General features: G+C 42.4%; 1 protein-coding gene across 2 annotated transcripts in view; it reads left to right on the top strand.

The window, feature by feature from the left end:
* The window catches only part of CABCOCO1 (ciliary associated calcium binding coiled-coil 1), a 61811-nt gene extending 55173 nt beyond the window's left edge, over positions 1-6638 (top strand). For both annotated transcript variants that reach the window (XM_044420396.1, XM_044420397.1), the window contains one exon: positions 6347-6638. In XM_044420396.1, coding sequence (XP_044276331.1) covers positions 6347-6421 — 75 coding nt within the window. In that variant the 3' untranslated portion in view covers positions 6422-6638. The remainder of the gene's footprint in view (positions 1-6346) is intronic.
* Positions 6639-16429: the final 9791 nt, after the last annotated feature.

A 16429-nucleotide genomic window follows, 5' to 3' on the forward strand; every position in this document is an offset into this window, starting at 1 on the left:
CTACCTTTAGCCATGTTGCCCTGTTCACATTCGTGCTAAGCTGCCTCCCTCAATGTCCCCACCCCACGCAAGCATGAAAACAACACATACCGGAATGTAATGAGACGCAAATGTCTGCACAGACCTAGTTATGGATGGCAGGAAAACTGCCATTACCGGGACATGGAAAAGTATCTGCTGACTTCCATCTTTCGCTTGTCCATGTTGTATAACCTCTGCCTGTTGACCTTTACCATATCATGCCTGTAGTCTAAACCATTCATTCATTCATTCATTCATTCATTCATTTTAAAACATTTGTATTCTGCCCAATTGTGCCACAGCACATCTGGCCAGCTCACAATCACATTTAAAGAGACCAATAAAAATCCAACAATGCTCAATATGTTTGGATTGCTTCCACAGTAGAACCCTTCAGTGTTGCTTTGCTAGAACCAGTCAGAAATATAACGGAATTTTCACATAGCAATCAATATACTGCCACATTTTGAAGTAATATTCTTCCCTCTAGCTCAAATTCTTCTAAAATTGGCTCACGCATAAGTTCCATTCAACAAAAACCCTTTCGGACGTCAGAGTTTCATGTTTGCAAGTTCTACCTCTTTTATGACTTCCTATTAACAGAGCAGACAGGAAAACCTTTAACTGAAGGCACAGGAGCTCTGAGAAGCCCCAGCAAGTGTTTTTGCCTGTTCACAATACATCCTGGCGCTGCATTGAAGCATTGTTGTAAAGCATCTGTTGTAAACTCTGAACTGTAAGGGTTTCGCAAGGAATATGGTTTCGATTCTCTGTTTAAAAAAAACAAGGGAATTAAGGATGGCAATCTCAGAGGGAGGGTCAAGAGTGGAATGTATCTCTCGCTGCAGAGAGTGAGAGATACAATGATGTAAACGTTGCCAGAATAGCAAAGAATCAGGACTAAACGTTGGCATAGTTATTTGCTTGGCAGATGCAGGGATGAAGGGCAGCGAGTATATCAGACCTGCCCCAAATGTGATCCACAAAGCTTGAAGGATCCCATCAGTCATGATCTATGACCCACCCAGTGCCTGACAGCAAACGCCCCTGCTTTGCAGTCCAAGATGGGCAGCAAAACCAGAAAGGTGTATAGGGTAAGATGTCAGACATGGCTGGCAGGCTGCATTTGGCATGGTACATCACTACTGTTGTAGACCTGAGCTAGGCAGGACACTGGATAAATCAGGGGAAATTCATACGTACAGTTTAGGAGATTGCCATTACACAGTTAATTTAAGCCTTTTTCCCTCTGCCTAGATCCCATTGTCCAGGACTTGCCAAAGATGAAAAGGAACAGTGAACAGTAATGACCCAATCCATAATAATAGTGGCAGTAGAAAAGTGAAGGCATCCTTTTGGGGCCAATCTGAGAAACTGTCATGGGCACTACCACGAAATGGCCACTTTGGCTAGCCCCAGCAAATAAGTAACCTGCCAAAATAACTGACAGAGGGGCAGCAGTAGAGGGGGTTTGAGCCAGAACACAACACCTCTGATCCCGTCATTCTCATCTCCCTCCATCCATCCCTCTCTCCCTCCATCCCTCTCTCTTTCTTCTTTTTCTAAGAAAAAAGCATCGATCTGCAACTGTCCATTGTCTTCATTTCCTAAGAATGTCTCTGAACCCCATCATGTGGGCCAGAGGCATCCATGAGAAAAAGAAGACAGCACATGCAGGGGGCTCTTCATTGTTAGGAAGTGATCCCAAACAAATGTGTTTGAGATACGTTACGTATATAAAAATGGGATACATGCTGTATATGAAAATGTGTGTGTGTGTCTGAACTGGGAGGTGGAAGGCATCTTGATGGGCACCAGGCAAGGTCTGAAAGGATAGACTGATGCCCACAGAAACCATATTGCCAACCCTTCAGTAGAGCGACACTTGGCCAAGCTTGCTTAAGATTTCCTACAAACCACAGCAAGATGTGCTGAACACAAAGCCTTTATTATTAACAAAGGAACGCAATATCTGCTTGCCTCAAACACTACAGCTTCTTCATAAAGCAAGAGCTTGAAATTCAGATCATATCAAATTAATCACTGATGTTTCCTCCATAAATATACAGCAGCCCATTCTAGCCTTATTGCAACCCTGTGCGGTATTATGGAGCAGCTGAAGGCCAGCCAACTTAACCAGTCATGTTTGCCATCCTTTCCAATCAATGTACAGAAGAAGCACACTTCCATCCATAGGGTTTACAACTGGTATTCTCCTCTTGGTGAAGTCAAAGACAATTAGCAAAATCAGAATATAATAATAAATAGGTAGAAGGGCAGAGCAATATCTTTAGATTTGGAATGGAAAATAATCACTCTAAGCAATATAATAGAATTGGACATAAGCAATGAAGCAAAGGAGATCACGTTACGTCAAAGAGAATGAGCTTCAAAGATAGGAGCCAGCAAATGATGGCAGCCGGTGCCCTGCAAAACAGAAGAGCTCACAGGCTTATCTTTGGCATGGGCTTCTTCCCTTGCTCGCTGTACCCAGTCCCGTCATGAAAGCTGGAAAGGGTATAATTGCAACACATCGACTTAGGTCTTTTTATTTGTGTGCTAATAAATCACAAGAATGTGACAATGCGCAAAAGAAAATTTGGGTATTTTGAAGTTCATCTAATATCTATCATACGCAAATCTTTTCTGATTTAGCCCCTGTGCAAAGACCATGTCTCCCAGGCATCTTCCTGGGTATTGTTTAGTTTGGGGCATTGGTACTATGACCACTGGGATCCAGTTGTATGAACGATGTTCTCAGATCCTATGGCATCAGTACTCCAAGTTACTTTCAGGATGCCACTGACTTCATGAGAAAACTGCAATCCACTGAAAATGCCCCAGTGAATATCATCCTGGTTACGCTGGATGTTGAGGCCTTTTCTGCCAACATCCCCGGTAACAATTGACTGCAAGTCACCAGGAGTCTTATCTCTGATTCTGCTGCAGCACATCGAGCTGCCAAACTCTTCCACTTTGTTTGTATCCACACTTACATCGGCTTTGGGTGGAGCACATTTCTTCAGATCAGTGTCAGGGTGTTCACGGGACTCCACAATATGCCAGCTTCTTCATGGCTGACTTAGACCAGCCCTTTCTCACCTCCTTTCCCTGAATGCCTGGTGCCATTTTAATCTTCTGGAATCCTGGACAGGAGACATTTGAGCAGTTCTATCAGGACTTCCGTCATTTTCATCTCACCATGAGCCTGAGCCTTGATTAGTCCACGCACCTCCTTTCTTTGCAGCTCCATAACAAACATATAAGCATCACCTCATATCAGAAACTTGCTAGCCAGTATGCATATTTACATGCTTCCAATTACCTTCCAAATAACCCATCAAACCTCTCAGTACAACCAAAACTCCAGAGCAAAATCATTGGACCAAACCTCGGAATTTAAGGATTGACGTAAGGCATTTTTTTAAAACTACAGTACCCACCCAACTGAAAAAAACAGGTTGACAAAGGCCAAACTCAAACCCAGTAATAGTTTACTACTGTACAGACAGAGAAAAGAGGAGAATGTCATTTGTTATCACCAATAGCTCCTAGCTGAAACAACTCAAAAATACCAGTGAGCTACATCCTGGACGATGGGTGGATTTGCACATCACCCTAACATACGCTGGCAATAAGCTGTGGTGGATTGATTATTTCAGTAACTCATGCCCAACAAATGATCAGGCTCACTCCCCATGGCTTATTCTCCTCCTTTTTCCTCTAACCAGAATCCCAGAAGCACCATGGTAGGATGGACTTGTCTTCCTGTTGCAAACAGTTTTCTGCTTCACAGTAGCTCCCCCCCCCTTTAAATCATTCCCCCCACCCTTTTAGAGGCTGCCTTTTAATTCAGAAGTTCAGTGCATTCATCTTCATTTCGAATCAGATAAAGATGTTGTTTCGAATCACATGTTCAGTAGCTTACCAATGTCAAGATGCCTGTGCCATCATAAACAACTATTTTGTGAATGGTCACTGTTAATAATGTAATTGTCATGGTACTATCTGCATTTCATTTCCCCTTAGCCTCACTGTTATCCCCCACCACCAAGTTCTGCAGCTCAGGACTTTAAGCATCTGATGGACTAGATTCTAATCTATGGATGTTTATGCCATAATAAAATCATCACTTAAGTTGCCAATTTCTGGTCTGTTATGGAACTGAAACTACTTTGGTGGGTAATATACCTCAGAGTAATTGAAGGAGGTGCAAACTCATTAACTCTAGTAGACTTCCTGGGGACCTTTAGTAGCATCAGCCATTATATTCTTGCAGGCAAGACTTGGAAACATGAGGTTATGGTGATTGATGTTCTTCCTGGACTCCATAGATTGTGATGTGGGACTACTGTTCTATGGCTGTTGGCTTCTGGAATGCCTTGGGGTTCTAGCTTGTCTCCCTCGGCATAACGTCTGTATAGACCTGCTGGGAGACATCATCTGGAGATTTGGGTTCAAGTGTCATCAGTATGCAGATGGCAAACAATGGTACCTCCCTTTTCCATCTCTCAGTTCCAAGGAAGCTATGGAAACCTTGATCCAGCAAGACCGTTTTGGAATGAATGAGGACAAACAAGCTGATTAAGACAGATAAGACAGAGCTACTCTGGGTGGGAATCTGCCCCCATCCAGAGAAAACAGATCTTGGCGCTGCCATACACACGCAGGTTATGTCCTGTACTAGAGCCTTGCAATGTGTTCTGTGTGAAGTTGCCTTTGAAAGCCATTGGGAAGCTTCAGTTGGTGCAGAAAGCAGCTGTCCAGTTGCTTTGAGAGGGGCAAGGGCTGGAGCCTAAAATACCTGTTACCTAAATCCACTGGTTACCAGTTTGGTTTTAGGTCCAATATAAAGTTGTGGTAGTTTTCTTTAGGATACTGGAAGGGTTAGGATCAGGTTGATGGTTTTTGAAGCCCCTTTCTGTTCCATTCTCATTGTAACTGACATTGTAATATTCAGTATGCTATCGCTGCTGCTTTTATGCTTAATTTCTAATTACATTTATATTGTTATATTCTGCTAATATTGTGTAACTGCTGCTGTTGTAATATTGTTTAGATTGTAATTTGAAGGATTGTAATATTCTATAATGAAATTTTATCTTTTAATATGTTGTGAGAATTCTTGGGAGGGTTGATCCTGAAAGACAGTGTATAGGAAGGAAGGAAGGATCTCCGCGGTCACCAGTCATTTTATCAAAAATGGACCAGAAAGAACCAAACTCCATCTTCTGCCCACCCAAGTTTTATACTGCTGTCTAATCATAATGAATCAGCCAAGCGTTTAGTTTGCAACTTTACAAGGGTTCAATATAAGGGGTCTAAATTTTGTCTGATGTTGTAAATAGAACATACAGTCTTTGAAAAGCCTACACTTTTGTTGCATTCGATCCCTTTCATCAAGCTGTGCCATCTTTTCCCACAAACATACAGATATCCACATACTGAAACAGTCGCTACTCATTAATGGAATTTAATCCAGTGTTTGTACAGGTTTTCTGGCAACCAAACCTCTCTGCCGAAATACGTTTGTTGCCACCATTGAACTTCCACTGTGAATTCTCCAATGAAAACTAAGCTTAGCATTCTGATGCCCCTCTGTATGTTTATTGGCAATTAAGCTTTAGTTAAGAGACAAGCCACATCAAGGAAGCCAATTCATTTATGGAGGTTCTGTTTCATTTCATTTTCAATAGTATTTCTTTAAGGGGAATAGATTTTCCTAAAGATTTAATGTCTTCAGCAAAGGAATGAAGACAGGGACAATAACCCAAATGCCAGAGGATTCTATACCCCTCACCAGTTTGGTATTCTTCTTGTTAAATTTAATCAGAGAATGCACAGTTATGGGGGCGAGAGATGATTGTCACCATATCACTTCCTGTGAATTATAAACATGCAGCGCTGTGAACTGTGCTTGCTGCCATCGGAGCAAGCGTTGCTGTGTTAGTGCAGGTTGGTTCATCCTAAGGTCTGCAGATCAGGAAGAGGTTTGGAAGATGATGGGCTGGATCCAGCTTTGCAGCTTTGTCAGTGAAACTAGGAAAGCTTTCCCACCATCAAGCCACTCCCCCGTCCTCCAAATCTGCTCTCGTGAGCTGGGCCATCTTTCAGAGCAGGTTTTTTTCATAGCACACGGGGCTGCAAGTGGAAGGAAAGAGGGAGAGATCCCTGGTACTTTGGCTGACTTCCATCACTGTGACATTGGCTGCAACCCAGTGTCTGTTTTTGCCATGTGGAAGCAGTGAAGCAGTGTGCGAGAGCTAATAGCTCAGGGGTACCCACTTCTGTTTCTCATTTTTTCCAAAACTCTCTCTCTTTACAGTCCGAGATAAACGAAAAGCTGCAAACACAGGAGGAGGCCTATTCGGCCAGAATAGACAAGCTGAAGAAGGCCTGAAAGAAAAACATGTCCAAGCAGAGTGATGGGGTGTCTTTCACCGATCGTTTAGATGTGTTTTATTTCCTAAACTCAGCATAATTGGGTCATTATTTTGCCATCCACTGCTCTGACATCACTAATGTAACACTTGTAGATCTATTGGATGTATATTTTGTATTAAAGTTGGACCTTTATTGAAATAATCTGGGAAAAATGAAATAAATAGTGAAATAAGCATTTGATTCTGTTATTTTTATAATGTGAGTGACATCAGAATTGTAGAATTCCGTGCACGCTTCCGTGGAAGTCCTGCAGAACATCCAGGGATGTAAAAAGGGTTTAAACTAAACCAGTTCTGCATTTATGAGTTCCCTGCTTTCCATTCTGTCATCCATACTTGCTATGCCTAAAGGAATACTGTGCCCTGAAGCCAGTATGTGCTTATTTGCCTATGCTGAGTTAATCAGAATTTGGGTCTTTTCCCCTACCCTCCCTTCTATACCCACTTCTCATGAGACCAAAAAGAATTGCTTCTGAAGACTATGGACAATTCGAATGTAAAGCAGCATGGGGACAACGTTGAATGAGGAAATAATTTCCTATAGACCAAACCGAACAAGATAGACGCATTTTATATTCCCCAGAACATTTAGATGATGACTCTGCTTGGAAAAGTTTCCTTTTCACTACCAAATACACAATCAGAAATTTGGAGATTTAGATTATCCAGTGCCTACCAGTCTTGCATTATTCTCATGCATAGGGTTGCCTTTTTAATGTCTTTAAATGACCTTACCTTTGTGTGAGAATGGAGAACAAATATCACCACTGGCCAGCATCCCATCACCTTCTGAATTACAGGTTTCTTTGGTTGTTTAGCTTTGCCACTTATGCTCCAGCTTTGTTGCTGTGTAGCTGCTGCATCTCTTCAGTATTTGCCTTCTCATCCCTATGCCAAGTTTCTTTGTGGCTGTAAATGGTCCCTTGACTCTTGTCCAGTTCTCTCCATCCAGATTTATTCTTTAGCTTGTGCCCTGACCCTCCTTTCCAGGACCACTGTTTATTCGTTTATTATTATTTATTAAAAGCTTTTATATATCATCCTCTACAAGTATCTTGGGGTGGTTTTACAATAAAACCAGAACAAAATAAAATAAGATAAAGCACAACATCCAATTCCAATAAATAAAATCCACCTTAAAAACCATTAAACATTAAAATAGTGGGAAAATAAAAAGGGGTTTGCCTGGTGCCGAAAAGGATAAAGCGTAGAATAAAAAGCATAAACCTCTCTGGGTAGTCCACAATTGAGGTGCCACCACAGTGAAGGCCCTTCTCTGGGTAACCGCCCTCCTAATCTTCAAGGAGAGCTCCCGGAGGAGGACCTCCACCTCAGGACCACTGTTGCCCTTAAGTGAACTTGACCCTATGAACTTGACGTCCAGACATTTTTAGCTTCCTTTCTATGGTTTGGTTACTTTTGTTGGACATGTTTGGCTGACCACCAGCCCTGCCATGGGCAGGTACCTCTGGTTTCTCCCCATGTGCTTCTGCATTGTCTCAGGTACACAGAAGGCTGCTGCTGGTGAAGGAATGAGCCACTAGTGTGGCTCTACCACACTACCCACCTAACCTAACCAGAGTCGGATTGACGCTGTTCAAAGCAATTGCCTGGCAGAAGCCTAGCTAAGTGGCCATCACCTCCATCTTGTGGTGGAGAGTTCCATAAGCTGATGGTGCCCAGTGTGAAGAAGCGCACCTGTTGTCTGCTCCTGGACCCACTGTCAATTTCAGTCCGGAGGTCTAGAATAATGAAATGGGGGTGGAGGGAGGAACGACCCTCTCATCATCTTCATTTATAATTATACAACAGAATTATCCTCTGGTCACAAGACATCTTCTGAGGAGACACAGGATAGTTCCGATTCCCAGCCCCAATTCCCCTTCCCCTGTTTCCTCATAGCTGGCACAGAAAGGAGCATTCCAGCCGCTCTCCAAGGTTGGGAAAGTGACTTCAGAAGAAGGAAGGACGGAAGGACGGATGGACGGCATGGAAATGAAGGAAGGAGACCAGAGCAGCCACAAGGTAAGGTGTAGAGCTGCTTGCCTGAGATCCTCTTTCAGTTTTTCCATGTAAGGGAGGTATTCAAATCCATTAATTGTTTTTCGTTACTGTTTTCTGGCTATAGCATCCTTTTTGTGATTGGACAATGAGACGATATTGCAACTGGCCATTTTGTGTTCATTCTTTTTGATTCCCACCATCTTTTTTTTTTTTTATCAGAATCACCCAACATCAGTAGCACAAGACACTGGTATGAGACTTCAGTGCCAGACTCATGTTCATCTTTAATACACTAGGCCTGACTTTGATTTATTCCAGCACACTTTGAAAATGGATATTGCCCACCACCACCGTCACCACCTAGATTTTATGGTGTCCTGGAAGATCTATAACGCACTTCGAACATGAAAAAGCGCTATATAAGTGTGACAGGATTGTGATTTGTTAACATGTAGACTTCACACACATGTGGGGCATCTGTGTGTTTTTTTTAAACAGGAACTTCATGGCAGGCTCCATTCTGTATGATATACCTACTCCAAGAGCCCTGCTGAAGAAACTATAGCTTATGTCTGTTGATTGCAACCGGACACCTTTGGAATCTGTTCACATTTTCCAATAAAGCTGGATCATAAAACCAAAAGAATAGGAAAGAGATGGCGAATGCTGTATAAACGATTATATATGGTGCAAAAGGAAAACGAAGCTTTGCAGCCACTTCATACGTGAAATGATACGTACGTGTTGGGAGTCAGGGTGGGATTAGCATCTGAATGGTTTGTGTTGGGAGTCGGGGTGCCATTAGCATCTGATGGCTTATTGCACTCAGGAGGGCCTTTTGCCTGCAACCCAGAATTTCCATAGAACCCACAGCCATGCCAGTCATTGACTGGGTTCAGACAAAGGCAGTCAGTCCTAGCGGGTTTTTACCATTACTGGTGTGTCATGTCTGAACCCAGTTGTGGCATTTCTCCATGGTAAGACTGCAAGGAGGGTGGCTACCAGGGGAAGGGCCTTTTCAGTTGTGACACCCTGGCTATGGAATGAGCTCTGCAAAGAGTTGTGCCTGGCACCTACTTTATTTTTTTTTTCAGCTCCAGGTGAAAACCTTTTTATTTTTTTATTTTTAACTATCTTTTTAATATAGCATTATATCCTCTCTGCGGATTCAGCTGCACTTGCTGTGGTTTTATTGTCCTATGTTATTTTCTTTCTTTCTCGTTTGTGTGTTTTTAACTTTTGTGAACTGCCCAGAGAGCCTTGGCTATTGAGTGGTATGCAAATGAAGTAAGTAAAATAAAACAAATCTAAAATTCACATTGACACATGCTGAGAAGCCCCAAAACATACATTGAAACATACAGTAAATTCCATATAGTTTAGTGGGGCTTACTCCCAAGTGAGTGAGAATAGGATCACAGCCGTAAATGGAATCCATTCGCCTCCAAGTGATCTATTTAATATACTGCTCAGTTGTGTCATTAGGTGCCCATGCTTGGGTTGTGCTTCATTGGCACCACTGACACAAAGAATAGCTAGACTGTTAAGTCTTAATGCTACCTTGGCTTTCGCCTTTTTCGTACAGCAAGGAAGGGACAACAATAGGGCAGATTGTACAGATGTGTTTTCTGATGCTGCTTGTTCTTGCATTAGTGGAAATCTCTGCCTCCTCTCTGCATCTGAACTTTTGTCAAAATGCAGATATTTTGCCCAATTATGAGTCGTTCGTATTTTGCTCAATTTGAGTTTCCTCAACGCAATACTGATTAAGTTTATGAGCAAAAGTAGCTTTGACCTGTTATGTTTCCAAGGGGCCTTGTAATGCAGCAAATTCCAAGGGATATTAGAGTACACCAAATATTTATATCCACAAGACATTTACAAGTCAAGCTGAAGGCCCAACAGCTTCTTTCTCATGCATAAAACAGCTACGCAATGTTGGAAAGGCAGGCGCTTGGATTGCTGCACTAGATCATAGTTTTCAGTCTTCTGTTTATAATAAAAAATGCCTTTCATTACACTAGAATAATCCACTTTTTGGTTTTATTAGTACAAGGATTCTTTGCCATTATGTTTTTTTGGTGATCTCTCCCATTTCAGCATTGGAAGGGCAAGTTGCGTACATGCTTAATTTTAAAAGCCAGTAGTTTCAAAGTAAAAGGAGCTGCACTAGACAACAAAGAAGTCTGCTTTCAGGCCACAAGGACTTTTATAGTTTTTTTATAGAGTCATTTCACGCATTTCCAGGTATGCCTACATTTTTTTAACTGTGCCTTGAAAAGGTACACTCACTGGACAGCCAAGACTGGGCACACCTCTGTACGAAGTACACCGTCAGCTGTGAACACGTGTTTGCCCTCCAGAACAGGTAAAAGATGCAGGTTTAAGTCCTGGGTGGGTTGGAAGGGGTCGCAAATGCAGTTTTCCTCAAGGGCCAGATTGCCCTTCCCGGCAAAGGCTGCTCGGTGCTCCATCACGACTGCCGCATCGCCCCCTTTGCTGTTATTCTTTGTATGCTGCTTCAGGCTAGGACAGTTGAAAGAACAATCAGTTGTGCCCCCCAGAAAAGCGGGGGTGGCTTCTGAATGAGCCGCTTCTGATCCAATTGCCCTGCCACTAACATGGAATTCTACAGGGAATCCTGTCTTTCATTTGTGGACTTCCTGAGTTTTCCCACTGCTTCATCTGTCTTTTGTTAAAACCACTGAAAATATATTCATATTCCCCTCCTGAACAGAAAATTTGTTAAGGAGGGGAATATGAAATAGCCATGCACAATGTATTTTGATTGGGGTCTTCCATCTGGAAACACCACCAAAAGGGACACGGGAGGGCCATCATTGTTCATAGTATGTACCCTCTTTTTAGATTTTCTGTCTCAGTATCATTTATATCCAGTGGGTTAGCTTAGGCTGCAGAAAGAATCTTACCACAGCGCCAGAAATCATGAATTTTGCCATGCATTGAATCTTTACTCTGGTGCACCAAACCTTTACTGCCCTGTATTAGACTTTTGTGGTGACATTTCCCTTTACATTCCCTCCATTTCTCAAGCTTTGATTCCCTTCCTCGCTCTTCTTCTGTCTGCCTATCCATCTCTTGCTTCTCACCTTCTGTTTCTGCTTTTCTGTCCTTAATTACATGCCCATTTTCGCAGAGTTGAATGGATGAGAAATACCATTTGCTTGTGTGAAATGGTTACAGAAGCTATGACAAAGCTAGGTTGACTAGGGATGATGGGTGCTGTAGACCACACAATTTAGTAATTTAGCTTCCATTCCTTTCAGCGGGTCTCCATTGGGTCAGACTAAGTCAGATTCAACCCAGTCTCTATTTCCAGCATAAGGTATCTTGAGAGACCATTCTTGTGACTTCTCACCGGATGGCAATTCCTCTCAGGGAGCATGACCAAAGTTCAAGCATCATCTAAAACTGTTGCAAGACCTCTTCAAAAAACAAAAATTGCACAGGGGGGCAAGCATAAAGCAGAGGGTTGTAGCATTGCAGGAGGGAGTAGTATCTGTTATTTTATCAGATGTGTTCTTCTAATTTTATCTAGATATTTAGCAGTGTGCCTTTCTCATTACAGGCCACTAGTACATCAGAACTGGATCCTACTAAAAGCTTAGCCTGCTTTTTCCGGCAGCAGCCAAAATGTGCCTTGTGAGCACTCAGAAGCACAGCCTCTCTGATGGTCAGAAGAACAATGCCTCAATATATTTAGCCATCATGGTTGATAGACCTTGGTAGAGCTCCTGGAGATGAGACAGGCAACAGCATCAATAATACCAGCATTGGAATGAAAGCTCTGCAGCGCAAGAACTTCCTATGTTGTAACTATAAGTCATAACGAGAGCTGTTTGTTACTGTGATTAGGGAGTTGGACCAGAACTCAGGAAATCCTCGTTCTAGTCCCAGGGTGACTTCACACCAGGTCTTCTCAAGAGAGGGCTGCTCTTGTGAGGATAAAAGGCAGTGCAGGATTGTGTGAGCTGCCTTGGATTTTCTACAGGAAGAAGGCAAGATATAAATAAAATATATAACTAGCCTGGCCCCTGTTGCCTTCAGCGCCATCTACTCTAGCATTGGAATGCTGCCCTTGCCTGGGAGCTTCTTCAAAATTAAAGTTGTCTCCTGGGCTGTAAGCAGTTAAGCACTCCCTGATCTAAAACTTTAGTGACACGCAACCAACATTCAAGGCTAATCCTCTTTTTTGTTCTCTCTGGTAGATAATGTTGTATTCCCTCTTGAGCACAGATTCATAATCTTCCCCAGAGCATAATATTAAAGTCAAACATTATCAGGCTACTCACAGGGAAAAATTTTGTCCCTTGATTGAGTTCCAGGGAAATGTTTTCAATTCTTGCCAAACACATGATGCGGATCATACTAACCATTTTTCCCAAGCCTTCTTGACCTCCCCTCCCCCAATCCTCACCATAATAAACAATTTTGCACTAATGGGCAGGGGGTAGAATTTGGAAGATGTTTGCAAATGAAGGGTCTACCACAAACAATGTTTCTACATTGCAAAAGAGTCCTGTTTCTAGGAAGTAGTTGGTTATTTTTATAATTAGGGAATACAGAGAAAATATCATGGAGAGCATTCCTTCGCGTAAAACAATCCCACCAGCTGTTCTGACCGTTCAGCTTAACCTACAGCACACAATTTTGAAAACTAGTCTTTAGTGATGACTCAGATAAGATGGTTGAAATGAATCTACCGAACTAGGCAATCGGGTCATGCAGCACAGTCAGGGAGCAAAAATAGACAAAGGGTTTTAGAAGCATTCATAAAAGATTGCTTGCCCTCAGTGAAAAAGTTCCACAACAGACAAATGCATCAGTGAGACAGGCCCTGAATCAGGTGTCAGTATTACTCCTCCATTCATGTATCATGGAGGAGGTGGGCTGTTCATCTTTTTTTTTTTTAAAGAAACATAGGACATAGACATTTCTATTTCTGTTCTTTTGTCATAACAAAGCACAATGTTCACAAAACTTTCTCTGACTTGCAATCTGCTGCCATGATTGAGGAGCTGATGGTGCCATTACACACATTACCCAGAAGGCTCTCGCTGACGACCATTTTTTCCCATTCAACTTGAACCGTGCCAAATAGGAAGAACCGCTTCTTCCAGAACTCACCCTCTGACACAAAATGTACATCTGTTGACACAGTAGCCAGCCGCTCTTCAATGATCTCCACCACTCTTTAAGTTACGTTTGTCTTCACTGTGAGTTGCTGATGTCTGAGTTTTGGGAGAAGAAAATGCATTTTCTGTCCCAATTACTTCCAGTTGAAATATGGAAGGAGATAACACCAAGACAACAAAATTATTCTTTTCAGGTATGTCTCACATTTCTTCTCATCTTTATATACCCCTATCCTTGCACCCACCTTGCACTCACAAGAGGGTATCTGCACCCCCATAAACACTTTCTGCTAATAACTTCAGTAGCAAGAAGTTTGCACTATTCAAAAGATTCGTAGCCCAGATTTCCATGAGCACAACTGAGATGACATTCAGGCTATGAACTCTGATTGCTCATGGTTTATTCAGTACCTTTGATAAAGTCTGTAAAGGTTTTCTTTGGTGAGAAAATTGTCTCTTTTGATTAATCAATTGATATATATTTTTCCCCAAGGGGTACACACTGGAAATTACACGCCTTGCCACCTGTTTACCAGCACCTCCCATTGAAACACAGCAGAGCAAATATTATTTCCAACTATAAAAGATGTGATTAGAAATGTTAATATAGGCCTTCAAGCTTTAATCGATTTAATTGGTAGATTAATCAACTCAAGCTTTAGGCTAAAATTGAAGGGCGTGTGTGTGTGTTTTTTAAAAGCGGGTTTGGAGCATATTACTCTAAAGGAGAACAATATATCTCCTTCAGTGCCTATGTTAGGTTTACTCATTTTCCATTTTAGCCTCTGTTTTCTATTGGTCCATCTGGACTACATGAAGGAGAATTTTCCAGAGATACTATGGCTGCAGCTGTTCCAGATTTAAGTACAGGAAAGAGGGAAAATATAAAATAATTCTGTCCATAAGAAATTAATATTTTAATTAATAAAATATTATTATAACCTTTGGTCTCTAATTCTCCCGGGGTGAAAATTCTAGGGATGTATTTTACCCACAGTTGATTTCCTTGGATTGAGGTCACAGATGGCTTATGGTGTTTCTGTGAGATTGGACTGATATCCCATTGAGCATCAGCAGAAGTGTTAGGATTCCATGCAATGCTTGCTTCTCTCTTTTGTACACTTTTTGTATGTTTCCAGGGCTCCGGCTCAGTTGGATCTTGTTTTAAACGCAAGTGTGGCTGCTGGTTAGAATGGTGGATTGGGGACTCAGAAGATCCGGGTTCTAGTCCCCACCTGGCCGTGAAACTTGCTGGGTGATTTTGGGCCACACAGAGACTCTCAGCCTGACCTACTTCACAGGGTTGTTGTTCTGACAACATAGAGCTATGTAAGCCAGCTTGAGTCAACAGTGGGGTATCAATGCATGTCACAAGAAACTATGACATGCATTTCACCTTCTTACCCATCTTCCCTAGCTGCCTGTCTGTCAGCAACTTACCCAGCTTCTGATATCTCTGCCAGCCAAGGCCTCCTTTCTCTCTTTCTCTTTCCCTTTCCTTTCTCTTTCCCAGGTTCATCACCAACATACCCCCAACCTGTTCCCCCTTCCCAGTCTCCCCACTGCTTTCATCATCCCCATCAACTTTAGAACCTGCTGCCACTTTCCCAGCCAGACAAAATGGCACAGCTACATAAGCAGGCCACTTCTCAACAGAGGGCATTGGTTTGCATAAATTTGCATGTGCTAATTTATGCATGCATACATAAATTCCGACATGATTGCTACAAATTAAATAGAAATGCAGTGTGGTGTTCTTACAAAAAGGTTGGCTATTAATACTAGGGATGCCATGATGGGCATAGCTAGTCAAAAACACTGATTTCCCTAAAATGCAAACTAATGAGACTAGAAGAAAAGCAAGCAGCCCAGGAGACTAATTACAGTGCAGGCAAGGGCACTGAGCTCCCAAACATGAAAGCGTTCCCTTCCCACATGGAGAAGAGGGTGGAGAGCAGCACTTGGCTTTCAGCATGCCAACCCCTCCATTTAAAAAAATGAAAAAAAGAAGAAAAAATATTAAACCAGAAGGAGCACAGCTCTGGACAGACATCAGGAAAGGTGTCAATAGCCACAGTGTTGGAAACCCTGTAAACAGAGGATTTTCCTCTGAAAAGGGGGGCACTGAGCCATCTTACTATTAACAGAGAGTTTCAGCTATGGGGCAATGTAGAAATAAAAGGTATACATCCATATATACCTAACCCATCTTGGGTTAAAATGTTTTACATTTTAAAAAATACTGTGGGGAGATGGGCCCTGAAGAAGGTGTTTGGGATGCTCTGGCACATGTGGACATTACCCTGGAAAAGGCCGTGACCCTCTGGAAGGTCCGGTCAGGGCCTTTCTTGCATCTTCCCCGAGATGCCACAGACTGAACCGTTTGCATCTCCTAAGGCTGCAGGACTTTCAGCCCTCTCCCTGCCAACGGGGATCCTACTGGAGCCCACGAGACTGACTTCTGGGTTTAGGCTTGTGCTCTTAGGCACATGCTTAAATCATTTTTTCTGAAAGTAACAGGACCTGAAAATGCCTGTCTTTCATGGGATTGTGTTATCTATTTCCAACAGAGCAAAAAGTTGGATATTTCACCATCCCAGTGAAATCAGTGGGCGCAGGTTGTAGTCAATGTTTTCTTTGGTTGCCTACATGGGTGCTTCTGGCTATGATTCATTTTCAAAAGCAGAACTGAAATTGCTTTGTCATTTAAACGGGTCTCAATTCCATTTGAGACCTATTATGATTTTCTTGTGGAACCTGCTGCTCATTTGTTAACCCCTTGCTTTTGTTCGCATATCTCATTCA

This window comes from Varanus komodoensis, unplaced genomic scaffold, assembly GCF_004798865.1.
Source record: "Varanus komodoensis strain SLA01 unplaced genomic scaffold, ASM479886v1 scaffold11, whole genome shotgun sequence".
Lineage (NCBI taxonomy): Eukaryota > Metazoa > Chordata > Lepidosauria > Squamata > Varanidae > Varanus > Varanus komodoensis.